The sequence below is a fragment of the Gallinula chloropus genome (genome assembly GCF_964237585.1).
Source record: "Gallinula chloropus genome assembly, chromosome: 17".
Classification (NCBI taxonomy): domain Eukaryota; kingdom Metazoa; phylum Chordata; class Aves; order Gruiformes; family Rallidae; genus Gallinula; species Gallinula chloropus.
In genome coordinates, this window is record NC_140102.1 from 16141477 (window position 1) to 16163175 (window position 21699).

General features: G+C 58.7%; 1 protein-coding gene across 1 annotated transcript in view; it reads left to right on the plus strand.

The window, feature by feature from the left end:
- Positions 1-13503: 13503 nt before the first annotated feature.
- Positions 13504-21699, plus strand: part of LOC311198338 (uncharacterized protein) — a gene marked incomplete at its 3' end in the record, with an annotated part of 66336 nt that continues 58140 nt past the window's right edge. Inside the window, exons 1-2 of the mRNA XM_084272260.1 lie at positions 13504-13563; positions 16908-17168. Coding sequence (XP_084128386.1) covers positions 13542-13563; positions 16908-17168 — 283 coding nt within the window. The 5' untranslated portion in view covers positions 13504-13541. The remainder of the gene's footprint in view (positions 13564-16907; positions 17169-21699) is intronic.

A 21699-nucleotide genomic window follows, 5' to 3' on the forward strand; every position in this document is an offset into this window, starting at 1 on the left:
TACCCCTGGCTTAGACACACACACACACCCCCATCCCGTGTACCCCTGGCTCAGGCACACACACACACCCCCATCCCGTGTACCCCTGGCTCAGGCACACCCCCACCCCCATCCCGTGTACCCCTGGCTCAGGCACACCCCCACCCCAATCCCGTGTACCCCTGGCTCAGGCACACCCCCACCCCCATCCCGTGTACCCCTGGCTCAGGCACACCCCCACCCCAATCCCGTGTACCCCTGGCTCAGGCACACACACGCACCCCCATCCCGTGTACCCCTGGCTCAGGCACACCCCCACCCCAATCCCGTGTACCCCTGGCTCAGGCACACACACGCACCCCCATCCCGTGTACCCCTGGCTCAGGCACACCCCCCCCACCTCTGCTCCCGTCCCGTCCCGGGCAGCCCCCCAGTCAGAGCACCCGCCCGCCTGTGTCCCCCCATGCAGCGGCCACCCCGTCCCTCTGCCCATGGACGCCCCCCCGGGCCGGGCACCCCCAGCCTGGGCAGCGCGGACCCGGCTCGGCCTGGCGGCTCCAGCCCCGGCCCAGTGCCGACCCCCGGGGCAGCCCCTCCTGTGTGCCCGGGCAGGGTTGTGTGTGGAGGTGTGCACAGGGGTGTGTGTGCCCCCCTTGTGCGGGTGTTCACCCCCTGTGTGCCCTGCCCAGGCCTGTGTCTCCTCCCCACACAGGGCAGGGGTGTGTTCGGCCAGGCGCTGGTTACCCCCGGAGAGGGGACACCCTGCAGCCTCTGGGCACCCTGTGCTCGGCCTTCACAGGACAAAGGTGTTTCCTGGTGTTCAGAGGGAACCTCCTCTCTTCCAGTTTGTGCCCTTCGCCCCTTGGCCCGTCCCTGGGCACCGCTGGGCAGAGCTGGGCTCTCTTATCTTTGCACCCTCGCTGGAGGGATTTCTATACATCGATAGGACCCCCCCAAAACCTCCTCCGCTCCAGGCTGAGCAGAGGCAGCTCTTGCAGCCTCTCCTGCCAGGACAGGCGCTTCAGTCCCTTTACTGCCACCACTGCCCTTGGCTAGACCCTCCCCAGCGTGTCTGTGCCTTGGCCTGGATGAGCAGGACACAGTGACAGACGTGTCCTGGCTCCTCTGCCCACCCTCCCCATCACTCCCCTCCCCTGTTACGCTGGCCCAGTGCAGCTGGGCACATCCCTGGCTTCTGCACAGATGGAGCCCAAGGTCCATCCCAGCAGAGCTGTAACATTTCCAGCCTGTGCTGGAAATTCCAACCCCTGGGAACCAGGTTCTTTCTCCTCAGGAGCATGGCTGGGCTGCAGGGCAGTGCTCACCACCCACATCAGGGCCCCGGTGCTCTGAGGGAGCATCGCTCAGGGTAGCCGGTGCTCCCGGAGCACCCATCCCGCGGCAGTGGTGCTGCATCCCGGAGAGATGCTTGTGCTGCCCCTGAGAAGTGGCCTGATGGGGTCTGGCTTCACCTGTCTGCAGGGAGGAAGGAAGGGAAGGAAGGGAAGGAAGGAAGGCAGGAAGGAAGGAAGGAAGGAAGGAAGGCAGGAAGGAAGGAAGGAAGGAAGGAAGGAAGGAAGGAAGGAAGGAAGGAAGGAAGGAAGGAAGGAAGGAAGGAAGGAAGGAAGGAAGGAAGGAAGGAAGGAAGGAAGGAAGGAAGGAAGGAAGGAAGGAAGGAAGGAAGGAAGGAAGGAAGGAAGGAAGGAAGGAAGGAAGGAAGGAAGGAAGGAAGGAAGGGAAGGCAGGAAGGAAGGAAGGCAGGAAGGCAGGAAGGCAGGAAGGAAGGAAGGAAGGAAGGAGAAAGAGCCACCTTGCTTCCTCTGGGGACACTTTGTGGAGGTCCCTGTGCCCAGGAGTGCCGCAGGGCAGCCAGGGGCTGGCAGCCAGGGTTCAGCAGCAGAGCCTTATCTCACTTTATCAAGGTTTCCCCAACAGCTCATCCAGAGGCCAACACCACAGACAGTGCAGAGTCCACCCTGCAGCTGTGATATGGCTGCTCTGCACCACCCATGACGATGGCTGAGATGCCATGAAGGTCTTCCAGCTGCTGTGTCACCTGCTGGGGCCATTCCCACCCTGGGGGCTGTGTTCACCGAACAGGATGGGAGCCAGTGTGCCAGCACTGAGGATGACCTCAGGCAGAGAATACCCCAGCCCTGGGAACCCACCTTCAGGCCCCCTCCCAGGAATCACAGAGCCTCCTGCAGCTCTGCCCTGCTGCACTGTGCTCCTGCTGCCCCTGGGCTGTGCCCTCACCCCCCTGGCCCAGCTGGGGCTGCCCCTCTCAGGGGCTGTGCTCCCAGAGCCTGGCTGGCAGCACGCTGCAGCCTGGGCTGCCAAGTGTGTGAGTGGGTCAGGGACTCAGCATCCCCTTTGGGGTTTGTCTGGAAGATAACGAGGGATAAGGGTGGTGGTGGGGGGGGGACACCCAGCAGCACTCTGGCCTTCACTCCCTAAGCAGCCTGTGAAGGGCACGTGGCTGGCCCTGTGCCACACAGCACCCTCCTGTCTCAGCAGGCCCCTGCTGCTGGGGTGAGGCTGGGTTTGGGCATTGGAAGTCCTGGGCTGCTTGAGCCAGCACCGTGCAGCCCCACACCAGGCTCTGCTGACGTGGCTCAAGGTTCCAGGCAAAGGCTGGGGCTGGGCTGAGGCACCAAGGGCTGGGCTCTGCCTGCTCTGCCCCTGCTGCTCCAGCACTGAGCTGGTAGTGGGGGGGGGGGGGTTAAAGCTTCACGGGGTCCTGTATGGTGAGGGTGGGCAGTGGGTCCTGGGCTGTGTGGTACCAGTGCAAGGATGGGCTGGTGAAGTGATTTCCTCCCTGCTCTGCATGGCACATCCCAGTACAAGACAGACATCCCATACTGGAGTGAGGCCAGGGGAGGCTATTGAGCTGGTTGGGGCTTCCAGGGGCTGGAAGAGGGGGGGGGGAGATGAGACCTTGTCTGCCCTGAATGTCAGGGTCACAGCAGAGCTTGTTCCTTCTCCCTTTGCACCCCCAGGCCAAGCAATGCCTCCTACAGGGACATCCTGCTGGCAGGGGCTGGATCTCTGGGCTGTCACTGCCAGAGCTGGGGCCTTGCCCGTGTCCCCAAGTTGACTCATCCTCAGCTGCCCCCATGTCCTGCCTCGTCCTTCACCCCAGCCAGCTGGCAGTGCTGGCTGCCCATGGGGGTGCAGGCGTGCAAGCCTGTGGCCCATGCATGCTGCCAGGCCAGGGAATGGGGAACATAGTCCTCCCCTCCTGGAGAAGGGGCTGTCACTCTGCCTGGGGCAGAGCCAGAGGAGCCTGAGCTCTCTGTGGTGTCAGTGAGGGGAGGGAGGGAGCTCTGCAGAGCCCTGAGCCAGGTCCTGTGTGCAAACACTGAGAGGCTCTGGGACTGCCCTTCTCACTGGGCATCCAGGCTGCTGTTGCATAAGTGACTCCTGCAGCACTGGATGTACTTTTTGCTTTCCTCCACTGTAAGCTGGAACTTAAAACTTTGTGGAGATGAAAACAAGAAGAAAGGATGAACATGTGTCCATCCTGTGGGTCCCACTCCCTGGCCAGCAGCTGACACAGCCTCCAGCTGGGTGCCACCATGTCCATCACCTACCTCTGCTTAAGAGAGCTTGGGCTGGTCTGCTGGCTCCACGTGACATCTCTGTCTCATCTGGGGCTTCTCCTTCAGCACTCTCCTGGTTTCAGACAGGATAGAGTTAATTTTCTTGCTAGCAGCCAGAGGAATGCCATGTTTAGGAGTCAGGGTGGGAGCTGTGCTGATAACACCCTGATGTTTTAGTTGTTGCCAAGCAGTCAGGGACTTCTCAGTTGTTCCTACTGCCCTGCTAATGAGAAGGTGGGGGGCACCCAGGAAGCTGGGAGGGGACACAGCCAGGACAGGTGACCCAAGCTGGCCAAAGAGGTATCCCAGCCTCATGACATCATGCTCAGTGCAAAGGGGGCTGGTGGCGGAGGAGCACAGGGCTCCAGGATGTGCAGTTTTGGGGACAGTGTGATTTTGGGATGGCTCTGAGCTGGACAGCCTGAGTTGTTCAGAGCAGTGAGAAGCTCCCTCTGTGTACCCCCAGTTCTGTGCATGTTGCTATGAAGTCCTGTCATTGCTGTATCCCTCTCTGCCCCCTGAACTGTCCTTACCCCAACCCAGGGGCTTGGTGTTTCTCACCTTTCCCCTCTCCCCTGCCCCCCAGAGAGAGTGGCTGGGGGATGCTCAGCTCCTGGCTGAGGGCAAAACCATGACAGACCCCAAGACCCCACACTGGGGCCACTCTGTCTGTGGGTGCCCAGAGCTCACAGCAGCCAGGAGTGCCCCAGCTCCATCTTTTCATTGGCAGGTGGAGCTGGGATGTGCAGAAGTCAGGCTCCTCTGTTGCTTCCATAGCATCTGGCTGCTCCCTGGATGCCACCTGGGCTCAACTCACCTGTGCCCTGTAGCTCTGGCTCTAGGGGAGAGCACCTTTTCAGGATGATGTTGTACTGGTGTGTTGTACTGGTGCTCAGCCCACCCTGGGCAAGGACAGGCAAGGCTTGTTCTGCCTGCACTTCCAGGCCTGTATGCCCAGCCCCAGGCCCCAGAGCAGCTGTGTGGGATATGGATGCACCCAGAGACCTGTCAGGAAAGGCCATCCTCTGGAATATATCTCCTAATACTGATTTATGGGGGGAAAGGATTAAAAAAGGGAAAAAAAATCTGGTTTGTCTTGCAGTTTCCAGATTCTTAATGCAGGAGGTGGGCTGGCTCCATCAGCTATTTCCAGTGCAAGTCTTGGCTGCAGAGATGGTGGGAAATCATTATCTGCCTCCATGGTCACCTGTAGGCCCCACAGCTCACAGGGGTCCTCTCCTGCCCTGGGTCCCCCAGCCACAAGCACAATTTCCTCGAGGTCTTTTCCAAGTGCCAAGGAGCACCCCCTGAAAGTCCTGAGCAACCTGGTGTAGGTGACAGCAACTAGGCAATCTCCACCCTCAGCAAGGCATTGTGCCAGGCTTCTGCAGTGGTTTGGAGCAATAACCATCCACAGCCCCCATGAAACAGCCATACCTGTAAGAAAATACAGAAACCCCCAGAAAAAAAAAGAAATATGAAGATAAAAACTACCACAAAACCTCTCTAAGACACACAGGTTCTTTGTAAGAGCTCACATCCTGATCCTAGGAGGAAATTTCTCTTGTTTTCTACTTTCCCTTAGCCCCAGGGCAATTCTAAGTGCCATTGTGTACTTGGAAGGTGCCTGGTTTTACTGAATTATGGGAACTACCCAGAAGTAAGCAGCTCTGCAAGCAGGAGCTGGTACCTGGCTGATACTGAGCTCTGTGCTTCCAGGTGAAGGTTGTGGAACTGATGTAGCAGCAGGACTCAAGTTGACCAACAGCATAAGGAGCAGCACCTCAGCAGAAGGGACTCACTTGTCTGCATGTTGAGGTTTAGCATGTTGGGCTGGCAAGCTGAGAGCAGGAAAGGTCACAGGGTTGAGGTGTTTCTGGGAAATGCAGTCTCCTTGCTTTTAGTATTCAAGGTAAGCTGTGTGCTGGCATTTTCATCTCTAGAAACTGGATGAAGGGGCCTGAGGTGGTTTAGGCTTCGCTGGAGGTCAGACACCCACCAAAGCTGCTCTATCACTCCCCTTCTCAGCTGGACAGGGGAGAAAATACCTATTGAGAGGCTGAGGAGTGGAGCTAAGGACAGGGAGAGATCATTCTGCAGTCAGTGTCACGGGCAGAACAGACTCAGCACAGAATAAAGGACAGAAAACTCTCTAATTGATGCCCCTGCCCTGCACCCCCAGTGACACCAGAGTCGGGGGATGAGAAGTGGGACCAGATCTCAAAGCAGCTCCCCCCAGCCCTCCCTTCTCAGCAGACTGCACTTTAGTCAGGGTTTCGCTCCCTTCTTCCCCCCACTGTGGCACAGGGAGGGGCAGGGACTGGGGCACTGGGGGTTTGGGTCAGTTCCTCACCAGATGTTTTCCTCACCCCCTTCCCCTGCTGCACCCTGGGGTCCCACCCACAGCAGACAGTCCTCCAGGAGCTTCTCCAGCGGGAGTCCTTTCCCACGGGGCTTCAGCTCTTCCCCAGCTGCCCCAGCGTGGGGCACTGCTCTGGCTGCAGTCAGCAACCACAGAGTGTCTCTCAGTCCCTCAGGCCCAGACTGCTCCAGCCTGGTCCCCCACGGGGTCACCAGCCCCCCCAGCAAACCTGCTCCGGGCTGTGGGGGGACACCCGCTCCACCATGGGTTTCTCCAGGGGCTGCAGGGGCATCTTTCTCTCCGGTACCTGGGGTGCCTCCTGCCCCCACCCCTCACTGGCTTTGGTGTCTGCACAGCTCCTCACATCTTCTCACTCCTTCTCTGGGGGCACAAAGCAGCTGCTTTGGGTTTTTCTCTCCTCACTGTGACTCCCAGAGGTGCTGTGCCCATCGCTGATGGGCTCGGCCTTGGTCAGCAGCGACTCCGGCCTTGAGTCAGCTGATGTTTCCTCTCTGGGGCCTGCAGAGAGCTGTAACTGCTCCTCACAGCTGCCATTTTCTGCAGGCCCCAGTCTCTCCCAGCACCCAGCTACACAGAACTGCAACAGGACCAAAGCAGCTTGGCAAGAAGAAGATTCCTGTGTGCTTCGGGTTTGCTTAATGGTGTGTGTGTGTGTGTGTGTGTGTGTGTTGGAGCTGACTGAGCTGCTACAATTGACAAGGAGGTTTTGGGTACCTGCAGCAGCAAGTGTTGCATTGTGCCAGGTGAATTATTAACCTGTGAACTAACACTGACAGGTCCCAGCATGTGTGTCTGCATTGCTCCCAGCGTGGGCAGAGCCGGGTGGGCGTTGCAGCCAGCCCCACCTGGGGCACAGCACCCCACCAGTCTGGATAGAATCATAGAATCATAGAATTGTAGGGGTTGGAAGGGACCTCGAGAGATCATTGGGTCCAACCCCCCTGCCAAAGCAGCTCCCTAGGACAGGTCACTCAGATAGGGGTCCAGACGGGGCTGGAATCTCTCCAGAGAAGGAGACTCCACACCCCCTGGGCAGCCTGTCCCAGGGCTCCCTCACCCTCACTGGGAAAAAGTTCTTCCCCATGTTGGTGTGGAACTCCCTGTGCTCCAACTTGCAGCCATTGCCCCTTGTCCTGTCCCCACAGACACTGAAAAGGGGCTGGCTGATTCCCGCTGCATCCCCTGCTTCAGATAATTATAAACTTTAATTAGGTCCCCCCTTAGTCTTCTCTTCTCAAGGCTGAACAGCCCCAGCTTACTCAGCCTATCCTCGTAGGGGAGATGTTCCAGGCCCCTAATCATCTTCGTGGCCCTTCTCTGGACTCTCTCCAGGAGATCCCTGTCCTTTTTAAACCAAGGAGCCCAGAACTGGCCACAACACTCCAGGTGGGGCCTGAGCAGGGCAGAGCAGAGGGGGAGGATCCCCTCCTGTGACCTGCTGGCCACACTCCTCCTGATGCACCCCAGGATCCCATTGGCTCTCTCAGCCCCCAGGGCACACTGCTGGCTCACAGGGCTGCAACCACTCAAGTAACAGTGATGCTGTCATGCAGCTCAGCAAAGCGGGGAGCGAGTACAGAACAAGCCTAAAAGCTTGAACCTCATACATTGCCCAGTAAAGCTGTTTTCACTGGTTTTGGTAAAAGAAGTAACCAAATTTGATTTGCCTTCAGCTGGCTGGAGAGGTGGGTGTGGGACATCAGTCCCCAGACTCCTCTTTGCCTGGAAGAGGAGGTCGTTCTTGCCCTGCCACTGTCCTGTGTCCATCAGGGTGTCCTGCCAGCTGCTACCCAGCACAGAGGTTTTGATGGAGCTCAGCAGGAAGGTCCAGGACCTGCCTAAGAGGAGCCATCCTGCTTGATTGGCACCCTGATCAGTTTGCCTTGTGGCATGTGTTCAGCTGTGCTGAGTTCAGGGGACCTTAGTCCAAGCCAGCCCAGCTGAGCCAAGCCCAACTGAGCTGTAATAAGCCAAGACTAGACGAGCCAGTATGAGCCAGGCTGAGCTCAAACGACTTCAGCCGAGCTGAGTCGACTCTAGTCGAGACCAGCACAGCAGAATCAAACCCAAATGAGCTGAGCCCAGCCCAGCCCGGCCAATGGGAGCCCAGCGGCCCCTGCCTGCTGCCGACTGCAGCCCCCCAGCCCTCTGCTCTGCCGGGCGTCCCACAGCACAGCCCGGGCCGGGCAGGCAGGGCGGGAGCCGAGCCCAGAGCAGGGAGTCCGGCCGGGCCGAGACCTGCACAGCCGGCCCGAAAGGAGCCCGGCCAGGCCCCGCCGAGCTGAGCGGACAGGAGCCCAGCCCAGCCCAGCCCATACGATCCGATCCGAGCCCGGCGGGCGCCGTGCGGCTCCTCCAGCCGCAGGTGATGGGGGGAAGGACCCGGCCCCTCGGTACCGGCCCCGGGAGCCGCAGCTCCTCGTCCCGCTCCGCTCGGAACCCTCCTGCCCACGGCACGGGTAGGCGGGCAGATGGAGAGGGGCCCGGGGGTCCCCCGTGTCTCCGGCACCGGTTGCCCGGGCCAGCAGCAGGAGGAGCAGCAGGAGCCCGGTGCTAAGGGGCCGAGCCGGTTCCCGTGGCTCCGGCGCTCTCTAGGGGCATCAAGTGCCAGCCAGGCCGGAGCCGCGGCAGCCTGGGCCGTGTGCTCGGCCCCGCCGCCGGGCTCGGCTGGCCCCGCTCTCGGGCCGGGCCGTCCCGCTCGGGAAGCGCTGCCCGGGGCTGGCGGTTTCCCTCGCCGGGTCGCCGCCGGTCTCTGCCCTGGAGGCTCCTCCGGCGGCGCAGCCCCGCCCCGCAGGCTGGGGACGGGAGGGCAGCGCCGTCCGGCTGAAGCTGCCGTGGGGGGGGGAAGAAGTGGTGGTGCGCTGGGGGGAGGCGGGTGCTGCGGGAGGACAGCGGGGCTGAGCGGGGCTCTGGGCGGCACCACCCGGGGCTGTCCCTGCCGGGGTGATGCCGGCTTTTCCAGGGAGAGGTGGAGGAGCTGGCAGAAGGATCTGGGCAGGAGCTGCCGGGCTTTGTGCTCCCTGGGGATGTCCAAGGGGCCAGGGAGGGCTGCCCACCCCCTCCGTGCCCACTGCTACTTGGGGGAAGACCAGCCTCCATGCCCAGCGTCTCGCTGGCCCCAGCTCCTGTGAAGGCTGGCATGAGCCTTTCTCCCCCATCCCTCCTGCCCCTGCTCCCCTTCCTGAAGGGGAAGCGACACTGTCACCCTTCAGGCACTCGCTGGCAGAGAAGCTGCGATGGGCAAGGTGGAAGAGCAGTAGATGTAGAGTGACTCTTTCCAGTGCTGATTGTAATACAAATGTCAAAGCTCAACAGGCCTTATTTGTTATCAGCACCAGAAGTGTTTCTGATGGAAATATTTTTGAAATAAGCAAGGGGAAAGGAAGAGAAATGACTATCACCTCCAAGTCTCCAGACCCCACCAGAGGACACAATCTCCTCTCCATACCTTTGGTGGCAGCTTTCCTGCAGCTGTAACCAAAGGAATTCCTCTGCAAAGCTGCAGGTCCTTCAGAGCAGCTCTCTGCAGGACAGGAAAGCACAGCACACTCCCACACTCCAGGCTTTGTTTCCTAACCAGCACACAAAGGGTTTGGGAAGCCACATGTACCAACAGGCCAAGGTGGTTTGCTTTCCCACCAAAGAGCACAGACCACACAGCTTCTGTTCCACTGTCCATGCCAGTGACTGAGGTTTGCCAGCAAAGCATTTTCCCTTTGTAAACCCATCACAGAGAAGAGGGGCTCCCAGCCTTAGCACAAGGCTAGACTCAAGGCAAACACTTCAGCCCCTCTCACTTTACACCTTTGTTGTAGTAGTGTAAGAGTTGGAACTTCACAACAGCCTTGTATGCCAGAAATCCCTATTTCTTCCCCAACTTCCAACCTTCAAACACTTCCCTTTTTTAAAAAAAAATAATCAAGTAATAGTAGAGTAGTAACCTGGTAAGAGTGTTCCAGCATTAAGCTTTGACACTGAAAAAAGAAACAGGGTGAGACTTGTCTCAATATGTTGTTTGGGAAATAAAGGTGCTCAGCAAATCTAAACACCCATTTTCTACCAAAGACCCAAGTGATTCCTTGTCAATTCCCCAAAACAATAGAATTGCACAGGCATGTTCTAGTTGAGCCGTAGGTCAAACCCTCCACGGCCCCAGCTGAACCCAGGTCTTAACCCAGCTGGGTTGCGTAGATCTCTCACGCCAAGAGCAGAATGCTGGTTTAGGAACACACTGGGGAATTAAAGCTTAACAAAGGTGTGTCCTGCCCAGTGTTTCCAGCAAATTCCTGCTGTTCCCATTGGCCATTTCATCTATGGGGAGACAAGAGTGAGAGGCCACTCACTGCTGCAGTGCCCAGGTTGTGCATTCGTTGGAGATATCCCACAGGGAATCTGTGGGGCCTTAGGTGTCCCTCTCCCCTGGCACGCCCAGCTGGACACAAGGCAGCAGGACGTGGGGGCTGGAAGAGAAGACAGGCTGTTCTTGTGAGTCATGCTTTCAGAACCCAAAATTCCCTGTTTTCTCCTTGTGGCAAACACATCAACAAGCTGCAAAGTCTTCTTGCACGCCGGCATCTGAACTCCTGACAGAGAGTTTTCCAGTTAAAAGCTGTGCAGGGAAGTCTCATCTCAAACACACTGCTGCAGGAGAGGTGGATTTGGACGTCTTACCCCAGATATCTTTGTGCAGCTCTTTCACTTTCTTCCTGGGAAGGGCTGCAGAGACCTGAAGGAAAACAAAGGCAGAGTGTGCAAACCTATGAGCATCACCACCCCGAAACACGCAGCGTGGGGTTTTTTCCCCTCTGGAGAATTGTTTGCCAGTTCCCATGAAGCTCTGGTTACTGCACTTTAGCCTCTTGCTTCAAACCCACAGGACAACTGTTGCTTTGCCAAGAGCTGCAGCAAGCTGAACAGCACTCGAGACCCACGTTTCTAAGCACAAAACAGGGCCAGACCAGGCGGTCTCTGAACTGGCTCCCCAGCAACACCTCAGCACCCATGCAGCAGCACTCCGCAGAGCTCGCAGGACCTCCCCTTGCAATGCCCAACCCAAGCAGGAACGCAGCAACGGACACAGTTCAGGGGTGGGTGATGTGAGACAATAAGCCAAGCAAGACCCGCTTGGCCTTGGGGGCTGGATGCCAACATCCCAGCCGCAGCCAGGCAGAGCTCGGGCAGCTGGCACGCCTCAGGGGTGGCTCAGCATCCTGCTATCCCTGCCCGACACGGGGGTCACTACAGCTTCTGCCCAGGGGATAAACACCCCGGGCTACCAGACGGGTGGAGCTCTTGCCCCAGAACACTCAGCTCTGCGGCTGCTCACCCGCGGGTCGCTGACGATACTCAGAGTATTGAAGAAGTGGAGAATGGCCATTTTCTTGCTGCCCCTGGTCATGACACGCTGGAGTTTCACGACCTTACACCTGGGAAGGAACAACCGTTTGTATCAGTACAGGCTGGGGGGTGACCTGCTGGAGAGGAGCTCTGTGGAGAAGGACCTGGGGGTGCTGGTGGGTGACAGGGTGGCCATGAGCCAGCAGTGTGCCCTGGGGGCTGAGAGGGACAATGGGATCCTGGGGGGCATCAGGAGGAGTGTGGCCAGCAGGTCACAGGAGGGGATCCTCCCCCTCTGCTCTGCCCTGCTCAGGCCCCACCTGGAGTGTTGTGTCCAGTTCTGGGCTCCCTGGGATCAAACAGACAGGGATCTCCTGGAGAGAATCCAGAGAAGGGCTATGAAGATGATTAAGGGCCTGGAGCATCTCCCCTGTGAGGAAAGGCTGAGTGAGCTGGGACTGTTCAGCCTTGAGAAGAGAAGACTAAGGGGGGACCTAATTAAATCTATAATTATCTTAAGCAGGGGATGCAGGGGGAATCAGCCAGCCCCTTTTCAGTGTCTGTGGGGACAGGACAAGGGGTAATGGCTGCAAGTTGGAGCACAGGGAGTTCTGCCCCAACATGGGGAAGAACTTTTCCCCAGGGAGGGTGAGGGAGCCCTGGGACAGGCTGCCCAGGGCGTGTGGAGTCTCCTTCTCTGGAGAGCCCCGTCTGGACGCCGCCCTGTGCAATATGAGCTGCTTTGGCAGGGGGGTTGCACCTGATGAGCTCTCGAGGTCCCTTCCAACCCCTACAATTCTGTGATTCTATGACCCGGCTGACGTGCTTCTCCAGCACCGTCCTGTCGCTGAGGTGATCGGGGACGTTCCTGCACGGGGTGGCCACCAGCTCGCCGGGCAACAGGGCCCCCACCAGCCCCTCCATGCCTGGCAGGGGAGGGGAGGCAGCCACCTCGGGCCGCGGGGTGCCACCCGGCTCCCCCGGGCCTCCCCCTCCCTAGCCTACGTTCCCCGGGGCGGCTCCCGGGCCTCGCTGGGCGGCGGCTCCTCGGCGGGTCCCCGCGGCCGCGGTGGCCGCAGCCCTGGCTGCGCAGCGCCGCCCGCTCCTCAGGCGGGGCCGCCGCTCCCGCTCCTTCCTCCGCCTCAGGCCCTCGGGCGCCGGCCCTGCCGCCGCCTCCAAGAGCGGCCGGGGGCCCTTCTCCTCCGGGCGGCAGCGGGGAGGGCCGGCGCCCGGCCCGGCCCGGCCCGCGGGGCTGCCCGAAGGACGCGTCGCGGCGATGGCGGCGCGGGCCCGGCTGCCGCCTCCTGCGGCCGCTGCTGCCGGGCCCGGCCGCGCTCGCCTCCCGCCGCCAGCAGCCGCTCGCCGCGCCGCCCCCTCGCCGCCCGCCGCCGCGCCAGGCCCCAGGTGAGGAGCGGCACCCCCGGGTTCGGCCCCTGCCGCCTCCGGGACCCCCGCACGGTGCCCGGGCGGCCGGCGGGGGGCGCGGGGAGGGCAGCCTTGGCCCGGCCGGGCTGTCGGCGTCGCTTCTGGAAGATGCGCCGGGGGTCTGGGGGCTTCCCCGCTCTGAGCGCGGCCTGGGCACCGCCGCCCGTCTGCCCTGTGCCTTTGTTCCCCATCGTCCCTCCCTCGTGTGCGGCCAGGGAACTGGCCCCCGTGACGGGCCGGTGTCACCCCTCTCGCCGCGCCCCACGTTACTCTCGGGAGGGGCGGGGTGTCCGGGGGGGTCGCTCCTTGCCCCCGCCACAGGAGAGGCGCGGGACATGGACCAGCTCGGCGATGCCCCGCGAGGAGACCCCTGTGCCCCCCCAGCCCCTGCAGCACCCCCGGCTCTCCCTTCCCCTACTTCTCCCTCCCCATCAACTGGGTACCACAGACTCCCAGGAGAGGAACAGTTTCCATCCCAGCAGAGTTGTGCCACGTGGTTATCGGGTTAAAAACAACAACAAAAAAAGGGGTTTTAAAACGTTTTAAACTCCCTGCAGTAATTCTATTGCTTTGATCTCCCCAGATGCCTTTTGTATGATGTAAATCCTCCTGAAGGCTTCAACCTGCACAGAGATGTCCTCCTTTGCACTGCTCCCTTCTAAAGACCTGGCTGAAAAGTGAAAGCTGTGTGTTGGTTCTGCCTCCCTGGGGACGTCTCCATGCCTGGCAGAGCCCTGACATCCTTCAGGTCCAGATCCCTTGGTCAGAGTTCTTCGATCTCTGAAGCCTCAAGGAGAACATCCCCATCACTGAGTATGAGCAGCTCCTTGCAGGCAGGTGAGAGCATGGAATGGTATCATCTACAACTGGCTAAATATCTGGGGTGGTTTCTTCTTGATCTTGAAATTAAATATTTAAAAAGTGGTAAAAGAAGGGATGGCAGAGAATTTTTCTGAGTTAGAAATGGCTGGGGTGAAATAACTCAGTTCTTTGGCAGCTCGTGTGCTGTAGCACTGTCAGCCCCTCGATTTCCTAGAGACCCCAGAGCAGGGCAGTTAATGCCTCTGGTTAAAGTCAAAGATACTTCTGCTTAATTTTGGCTGTAGTAACAACTTTGTAAGGAGAGAGAGGCTGCAGCTCTCTGTTGAAATAGAGACACACCACCTTTTCCTGGAGGTGGTTGGGCAGCAGGTTCTTTGGAGGGACTTACTTTTTCATCACCCATACTGCACGTCCTGGCCTGTATGAAAGGCTTTCCTGAAGAACAGGGAAAGCATTGAGTTGGTTCCTTCAGGATTTAACCCCATGTTGAGCTACTCCCCAGCCTCCACAATCTGCAGCAGTGTTTTTCAGCAAAGGCCACCAAATGCCACACTCTGCAAAGAGCTCTGAAGGGTTCCTTGTCCCCTGCCTGTCAGGAAAAAGCATATAAAACCCCTGAAATGGAGGGGAAAGAAGGGCTTTCTGCTTCTCATTTCCTTGGATGCACTCTTCCCATAGGAGCTGCCTACAGCATTGGAAAGCTCTGTGCTTCTTGGTGTGTTTCACCAGCTTCTAACCTGAGGTTTCTCTGGTAGTTCAGGTCAGTTGGGCACGTGAAGTGACGCGTAGCTGGGTGGGAGCAGCAGGTTGGCACATCCCTGACTCTTCTGGCTTTTCCAGCTCATATGGAGCTGCTTTTCTTTCTAACAGGGAAAGCAGGGAAGGGAGATAGTTGGGTAATATTAGCATCTCTGGCAGCCTTTTAATTGCAGGTAGTGCCAGTCCGTGCCTCTGCCCGGTGGGGTTGTTCACGCTCAGGAATGCTTTGCTTTGCTTTGCTTTCCTTCCTGCTCAGAGGCAGGTGGACCCTGTATCGAACAGATTTACATCCTACAAGGCTATGCAGAAGGATGGAAAGAAGGACCATTGGAAGAAAAAAGGTGAAAGGCCACGTATGGGTCAGCTTATGTTCTCCAGAGACAAACATGAGCACTGCAGGTAGCCCCTGGCAGTCCTTGTAGTTGTGCTCAGTGAGGCATTTGCCTGCTCTAACAAAGCAGACTCGTGGGGTGATTGTAGTGCTGCCTGTGACTCTCTGCATGCTTGGGGATCACTTTGCTTTTAAAACCCCTGGGTAATAAAGTGTTAGATTGGTGCTGGATCCAATTTGAGAGCGTTGCTGCTCCACACAGAGCCATTATGTGGCATGAAGTTTAACAGGGCGAGTGCCGGATCCTGCCCCTGGGAAGGGGCAGCCCTGGCTGCCCCCCCAGCCTGGGGGGTCAGGCACTGGAGACCGGCCGTGTGAGAAGGGTTTGGGGGTCAACAGCAAGTTCCCCATGAGCCAGCAGCGTGCCCAGGCAGCCAGGAGGGCCAACAGCACCCTGGGGTGCGTCCAGCCCAGCACAGCCGGTCCAGGGAGGGGATTGTCCCGCTCTGCCCTGTGCTGGGGCGGTCTCACCTCCAGTCCTGGGGCAGCTTTGGGCACCACGGGACAAGAGGGACACAGAACTGTTGGAGAGTGTCCAGAGGAGGGCAGTGAGGATGGGGAAGGGTCTGGATGGGAAGGCTTATGAGGAGAGGCTGAAGTCCCTGGGTTTGTTCAGCCTGGAGAAGAGGAGGCTGAGGGGAGAGCTCATGGGGGTCTGAGGCTTCCCGCTGAGGGGAGTGAAGGGGCAGCGCCGATCTCCCTCCTCTCTCTGGGGACCAGGGACAGAACCCCAGGGAACAGTGTGAAGCTGCACCAGGGGAGGTTCAGGCTGGGTGTCAGGAAGAGGTTCTGTGCTGAGAGGGGGGTCGGGCGCTGGCACAGGCTCCCCAGGGAAGGGGTCACAGCCCCGAGCTGGGCTGAGGACAAGAAGCATCTGGACCATGTGCTCAGTGCCATGGTCTGACTGGCCTGGGCCTGTGTGGAGCCAGGAGTGGGACTCCACCCATGACCCTGATGTGTCCCTTCCAGCTCAGGAGATTCCAGGATTCCAAAGGAGCTGGCTGGTGTATTTACTATTGTGTTCCTTTCCAGGGGATGGTTCTGGGGTTACGAGGAAACAGGGGGCTGAATGTCTCTTGTCTGTCTGTCCGTCCAAGGATCTGCCTCTCTGGTGGCTCCCATCCTTCTGAGGAACACTTCAGCCTCTCTGGTGGCTCCCATCCTTCTGAGGAACACTTCAGCACAATGAGTTGCCTCATTGTATCATCTGGCCACACAACACAACCATTGCTAGGGGGAAGGGCAGGGGGAACTTGCAGGCTGTGTCCCACTGCTGCAGTCCTTCATCACCAAGTTACTGTGACCCATTAAAATCATTGCAGAAGGAATTTAGGCTAAGGAACACCTAGGTTAGATTGATGCTGCAGTGCTAAAAGCAAAGAGGAAATAGCCCAGAGCACTTAGTTACATGCCCTCATCATGCAGAGGTTACCTTTTCCTTCCTTTCCCTTTTGGTGCTGGGGCAGGAGGGAACAGAGTGGAATCAGGGTTTCATAGAGCCCCAGACTGGTTTGGGTGGGGACGGACTCAGAAGGCCTCAAAGTGCCCCCTTGACATGGGCAGGGACACCCCACCAGCCCAGGTTGCCCCAAGCCCTATCCAACCTGACCTTGAACCCTGCCAGGGAGCCAAGGGCAGCCCCAGCTACTCTGGGCACCCTGTGCCAGGGCCTGCCCCCTCCCTGGGAAGGATTTCTACCTCCCAGCCCCTCTCCAGCTGCCCTCCTGCAGCTGAAGGCCGTTCCCCTGGGCCACACCTTTTGTTTGGGAGCTGTTGGTAGAGGTTTAGCATTTTTGAAAGGCAGACACTGGTAGAGCTGGAGTATGACATAGGGCACAGTATAGGATATTGGGCTCATTTCAGAAAGCCCTGAGCCCCAGGGTCAGAGGGCTGCTTGTGGGCTGCATGGGGGGGGTTTCCAGGCCAGGAGCATCTTTCAGTCCCTGCTGCCTGTGGCATTCTCAAATGGCAGCTGGAGTGTGCTGGAGGTTGGGAAATCTCCCTCCTTTCCTGTTTTCCCAACTGTTTTAGCCAGGAGGGGTTCTGCCTCTGTCAGCCCCAGAATCGACGGGTTTCTGAGGGGGTTTTAAGGCTCAGCTGGCAGCTCAGGTCTGTGTGCACCTTTCCCATTCCTGCTCTCTGGGCTGGCTGAAAGAACAGTGTTTGTGACCCCCAGGCTGAAAAGCTTTTCCCTTGCTGCCCTTCCCAGGAGGCTGCTGCTGGAGCGGCGCTGCCGGAGCTCGCTCTGGGAAGAAGGAGCTGCGCGGCTGCTGGGGTCAGAAGGCAGAGACGCTCTCCGGCAGCGGCACGAGAGGAGGACAAGCAGCAGGACGGTGCCTTCAGCTGATGGAGATGCCTAAAGCTTCCAGTCCAGGCTCCATCTGCTCCTCCTGGTGTCCACACAAAGGCCTCCAGCGTGCCACGGAACAGGAGAGTCAGGCGAAGCAGCGCCCTGGCACTGAAGCAGCAGGTATATTCTTCCTGCTCCTGGCTTTTCCCGCCTGGCTCTTGTGATCTCCTTCCTCTGGCCGTGGCTCCCTGCCCAGCTCTCTGCCAGGGCTGGCTTCCTGCCCTCCCTGTCTGTCCTGCGGCCTGTCGTAGCTTTTTGGGTTTGGTGCTCAGCAGGGGGGAAGGAAAGATGTGTGCTTTGTTTCAGGCTTGTGGTTTCTGCTGGGGTTTGGGGGTCTAGAGTTTCTGTGGGGGTTTGTGCTGGGCCTGGGGTTCATGGGGTCGGTGTGGGCTTGTGGGGTTTAGTTGAATGTGTGAGGTTGGTGGGGCTTGTGGGATGTCGGGGATCCAGGGGTGTCCACAGGATCTGGGTTTTTTTTTGTGTGTTTGTGTCTCTCTTTAACTGTGGCTTGTGGGTTTTCTGGCTTGTGGAGTTGTTTAGGCCCAGGAGGGCTTTAGGGTTCTGTTGTGTGTTTTGTGGTGTCCATGGTTTCCAGGTTTGTTGTTTGTTTTTTAATTGGGTTTCTGAGGTTTCTCAGTGAGCTCGGGCGTCCGCTGGGGTTTGATTTATTTACCACACTGAGAATGAAGCACATGTTCAGCCTTGTCAGCAAACACCTGCAGACTCAGCTGGTGTCACACATGGGCCTCAGCAAGCAGGTTTTGCACTCTGGTGTCTCCTTTGGGAACGGTGACGTTGATACCGGCTCTGCTGGAGAGGAGGAGCTCAGCTGGGCTTGCACTTTGCCCTGGCAGATGCCGGGCGGTGGGTATAGCAGAGGAATCCCCAGGAACTGGGCATGTTTGCTCCCCCACCAGACTTTGTGGGCGTGGAGAAGGTTCAGGCCAGGCCCATGACCGTGCAGAAGACGTATTTGCTGGGGACAAAAGTCCCACTGCTGTTGAGAGTCTGCAGGTTGATTTAGGCAGCTCTGGAGAACAAGCCAGGGACGGTGCTTCCCGTGTCTTGTGTTCCCTGATGCTCCAGACCTGGGGTTGCCTTTCAGTGGAGGAAACAAGGCTGCCTGATTCTGCAGGGACATCTCCATCTCCCGGCGCTCTCGTGGCGTCTCCTTGCCCTTCTGAGAGGAGTTCTTTCTTTCTGCTTCTTTCCTGACATCTCTGATGCGTTTGGCAGCACTGTAGAGATGGAGGGTGAAGCAGAGCTGTGCAGCAGCTTAGAAACAGGCAGCCTTTGCAGTTGGCTGTGGGAAAGGCCGTCTGTCCCATGGGGCTGGGATCTGACGCCAGTTCTGAGTGACCAGAGGTGACAGCTGGGATCGAGCTGCAGTTCAGTAACGTGTGCGTGGCAGGACGGCTGCCAGGGCCGCTGTTAACGAGGGGGTGAAGCAGCCTCTGGTGCGGTGCTTGTGCCTGGCTGTGCCTCTCTCTCTGTGTTCTTGTTTGGGTACTTTTCCCAGTTGCTTTTGTGCCAGGTGAATTTCTGACCTTGGGATGCAGTGGGCTCGACTGACTGAGGGTACAGAGGTGGGTGCCACCCACAGACGTGGCGATGGGCAAGGTGGGCGTCAGGCCCGTGAGTCATGGGGGTGAGTTTCAGGACGGGGACAGGGAGAGGCTTGCTGTCAGGTGCCAATGCTTCAGCTGCCAGGGGGTGAGGTTTGGGTTTTCGAGCTGCTGATGTGTGTTTTCTCATCCTACAGAATCCTACCTTCTTCACGTTGTGCTCCAGGAGGTTGCCTGTTGATGCAGAGGCTGGGTTCTGGTGGAGGAGCAGGGGCTGCAGGGGTGGCTGCTGCAAGGAGCTGCCAGAAGCTCTTTGTGCGCCCCACAGAGCAAACACCAGCCGGCTCAAGGCCGGAGTCGCTGCTGACCAAGGCCGAGCCCATCAGCGATGGGCACAGCACCTCTGGGAGTCGCAGTGAGGAGAGAAAAAAACCCATTAGCAGCTGCATTTTGCCCCCAGAGAAGGGAGTAAGAAGGTGTAAGAAGCCATGTAGACACCAAGGCCAGGGAAGAAGTGGTGTGTGGGGGAAGAATGAGGTGCTCCAGGTGCCAGAGAGAGAGATTCCCCTGCAGCCTGTGGAGAAACCATCTCAGAGAGAGAGATTCCCCTGCAGCCCATGGATAATGAGGGGGCAGGGAGTGTACAGAGATTCCATCTACAGCCTGGTGAGACCAACCCACACTGTAGCAGGTTTGCCTGGGGACTTGTGACTCTGGGGGGGACCAGGCCGTAGCAGTCTGGGCCCGAAGGTCAGCACCTATGGAAGGAGCCAGGCTGAGGCACGTGGTGAGGAGATGACTCCCTGGTAGAGAGAACTCACACTGGAGAGGGTGCTGGAGGACTGTCTCCCCTGGGTGGGACCCCATGGTGCCGCAGGGGAAGGATGTGTGTGTGGAATGCCCCCCCCCCAGCTGAGACAGGAGACAACTCGGGAGGAAGGGACTGAAAACCCCATTCCCCATCCCCTGCCCCTCCCTGCACTGTGATGGGGGGAAGAAGGGAGTAAAATCGTGAAGGAACTTAAGGCTGCTGAGAAGGGAGGGGTGGGGGGAAGGTGCTTTAAGACCTGGTCACACTTCTCATCACCCGACTCTGGTTCACTGGGTGTGTAGTTGTAGTGTAATAAATTAGTTTTCTTTCTTTTATTCTGTGCTGAGTCTTTTATGCCCATTGCACTAATTGGAGAGTGATCCCTCTGTCCTTATCTCGAGTCCTAAGCCTCCCAATATATATTTTCTCCCTTTTTTGGCTGAATAGGGGAGTGAGCGAGCGGCTTTGGTGGGCATTTGGCCTCTAGCCAGGGCCAAACCCCACCACACTTTGTTTCCATTTCATCGTTAGGTAGATTTATCTCTTGATTTCTGTTCCTGTTTGTAGCTTCACTCCCATCTCTCTCTCCAGCAATACTAACAAGAACAATACAGTTTCTCTAATGTACTCTCAGTTCCACACTGTTTACACCATACATAAGTTTCTGGTGGGGAGGTTTCCTCTCTGTCTCTCAGACAGGCTGCAACTCAGTCCCTCAGCACTCACACCAGAGTTAACTCGTTTCACTCACACAAACAGGTCGTCAAATTTAAATCCATTTTCAAAACTCAGTTCCTTGTAACAGTATCCAAAGCCAATACCAATAAATCAGTGCCACCAGGACAGTGACTCCCTGGTGGGGAATGGAACCCCGGTCTCCTGTGTGACAGGCAGGAGTTCTCTCTCTCCCTCAGACTAGTTTTTCTCACACTCACCACTCCAACACTGATGTCCCAACAGCTGGAAGGTGCCACAGGCTCCATGTGTCTCCGGCCGGTCTCCTCAGGGAGAGGGGGAGCCGCGGGTCGGGACTCGGCACTCGCTGCGCAGTCAGACTGCGTCTTGCTCACTCCCACACTCGAATCCTTCACACAGCAGCGGCACCGGCCACCCAAGTGTCTTGCACACACAGCCTGGAGCAACAGGAACAACATGGCATTGACAAAGCAAATCATAGGCAATTCTCAACCCGGCTCTTACCCCTCCTGCAGCTGCCAGTACTCTCCAGTCAGTCCCATGGCTGTGAGGTTCCGCTGCCTCGTCCCCTCCTCCCTTCTGCAGGGCCTTGGAGCTCCCGCGCCCGGGCCCTGCTTTCCCTCGCAAGGCCTCCGGGCTTTCGCTAGAGGGACACGGCGGCAGCCTCGGGTTTGCTCCATCTCCCCTCCAGATCGCTTTTGCTCAGCAAACCCCCACCCCCTGTCAGGGTACCCTCCTTCCCACAGGGACGATGCTGCACGCCGGGCGTCTCTGCGCCATTTACCAGCATCGCCGGCCAAGCGTACGACTTGCTGCCCCCTGTAAACAGACCGTTTGTCTGCTGACAGGTGGTCCCTGTCTGTCCCCAGGGTGATCTGAGTGAGTAGGGGGGTCCTCCTTATCAGTCCCAGGCACTACTGCCCTTCTGATGCTTCCTGCTTATCAGTGACAGGTGCCACCTTCCTTGGGATGCTGGGCTCACGAGTCACACCCTTGCTCTCACTTATTTCGTTCTCCTTATCAGCTTTCCCTCCGAGCATCTTGCAGTGCTCAGTGATTGAATTGACTCTTATACGCTTCCCCCCCCCAGGCTGTGGGAACAGCCTGTGCAGTTTGCTCTGTACCCAGATCACAAACGTTCGCTCCACACGCTGAGCTCCTGAGCTCCTTTTTAAATTCTTTTCCCCCTCCCTCCGTTCTGCAGCTCCTGGTGCCCCCGCGCCGAGAAGGGCCCTGGCTGGGTTCGGCCGTTCCCGGCCGGTGGGTTCGGCAATTCCCGGCGGGTTCGGCAATTCCCGGCGGGTTCGGCGGCCGGTCGCGCGTCGCCGTTGCCCGGGCAGCCGGTCCGGCCAGTCCCGGGCGGGGCCGTTAAACGCTTTCGGACTCCCCGCTCCGTTTCCCGGGACACGCGTCCTGCCCACCCGCCGCTCTCGCTCAGTCGAGCCTTCGGCCATGGCTGAGCCGGTCGGTACTGCGGGAGCGGGAGAGGAGACCGGCCCCGAGCGCCGGGAGAGCGCTGAGCAAAGGGCTCGGTAAGCCCCGGGAGCCTCCGTCCTCTCACCCGCTGAGCCGGGGGGGA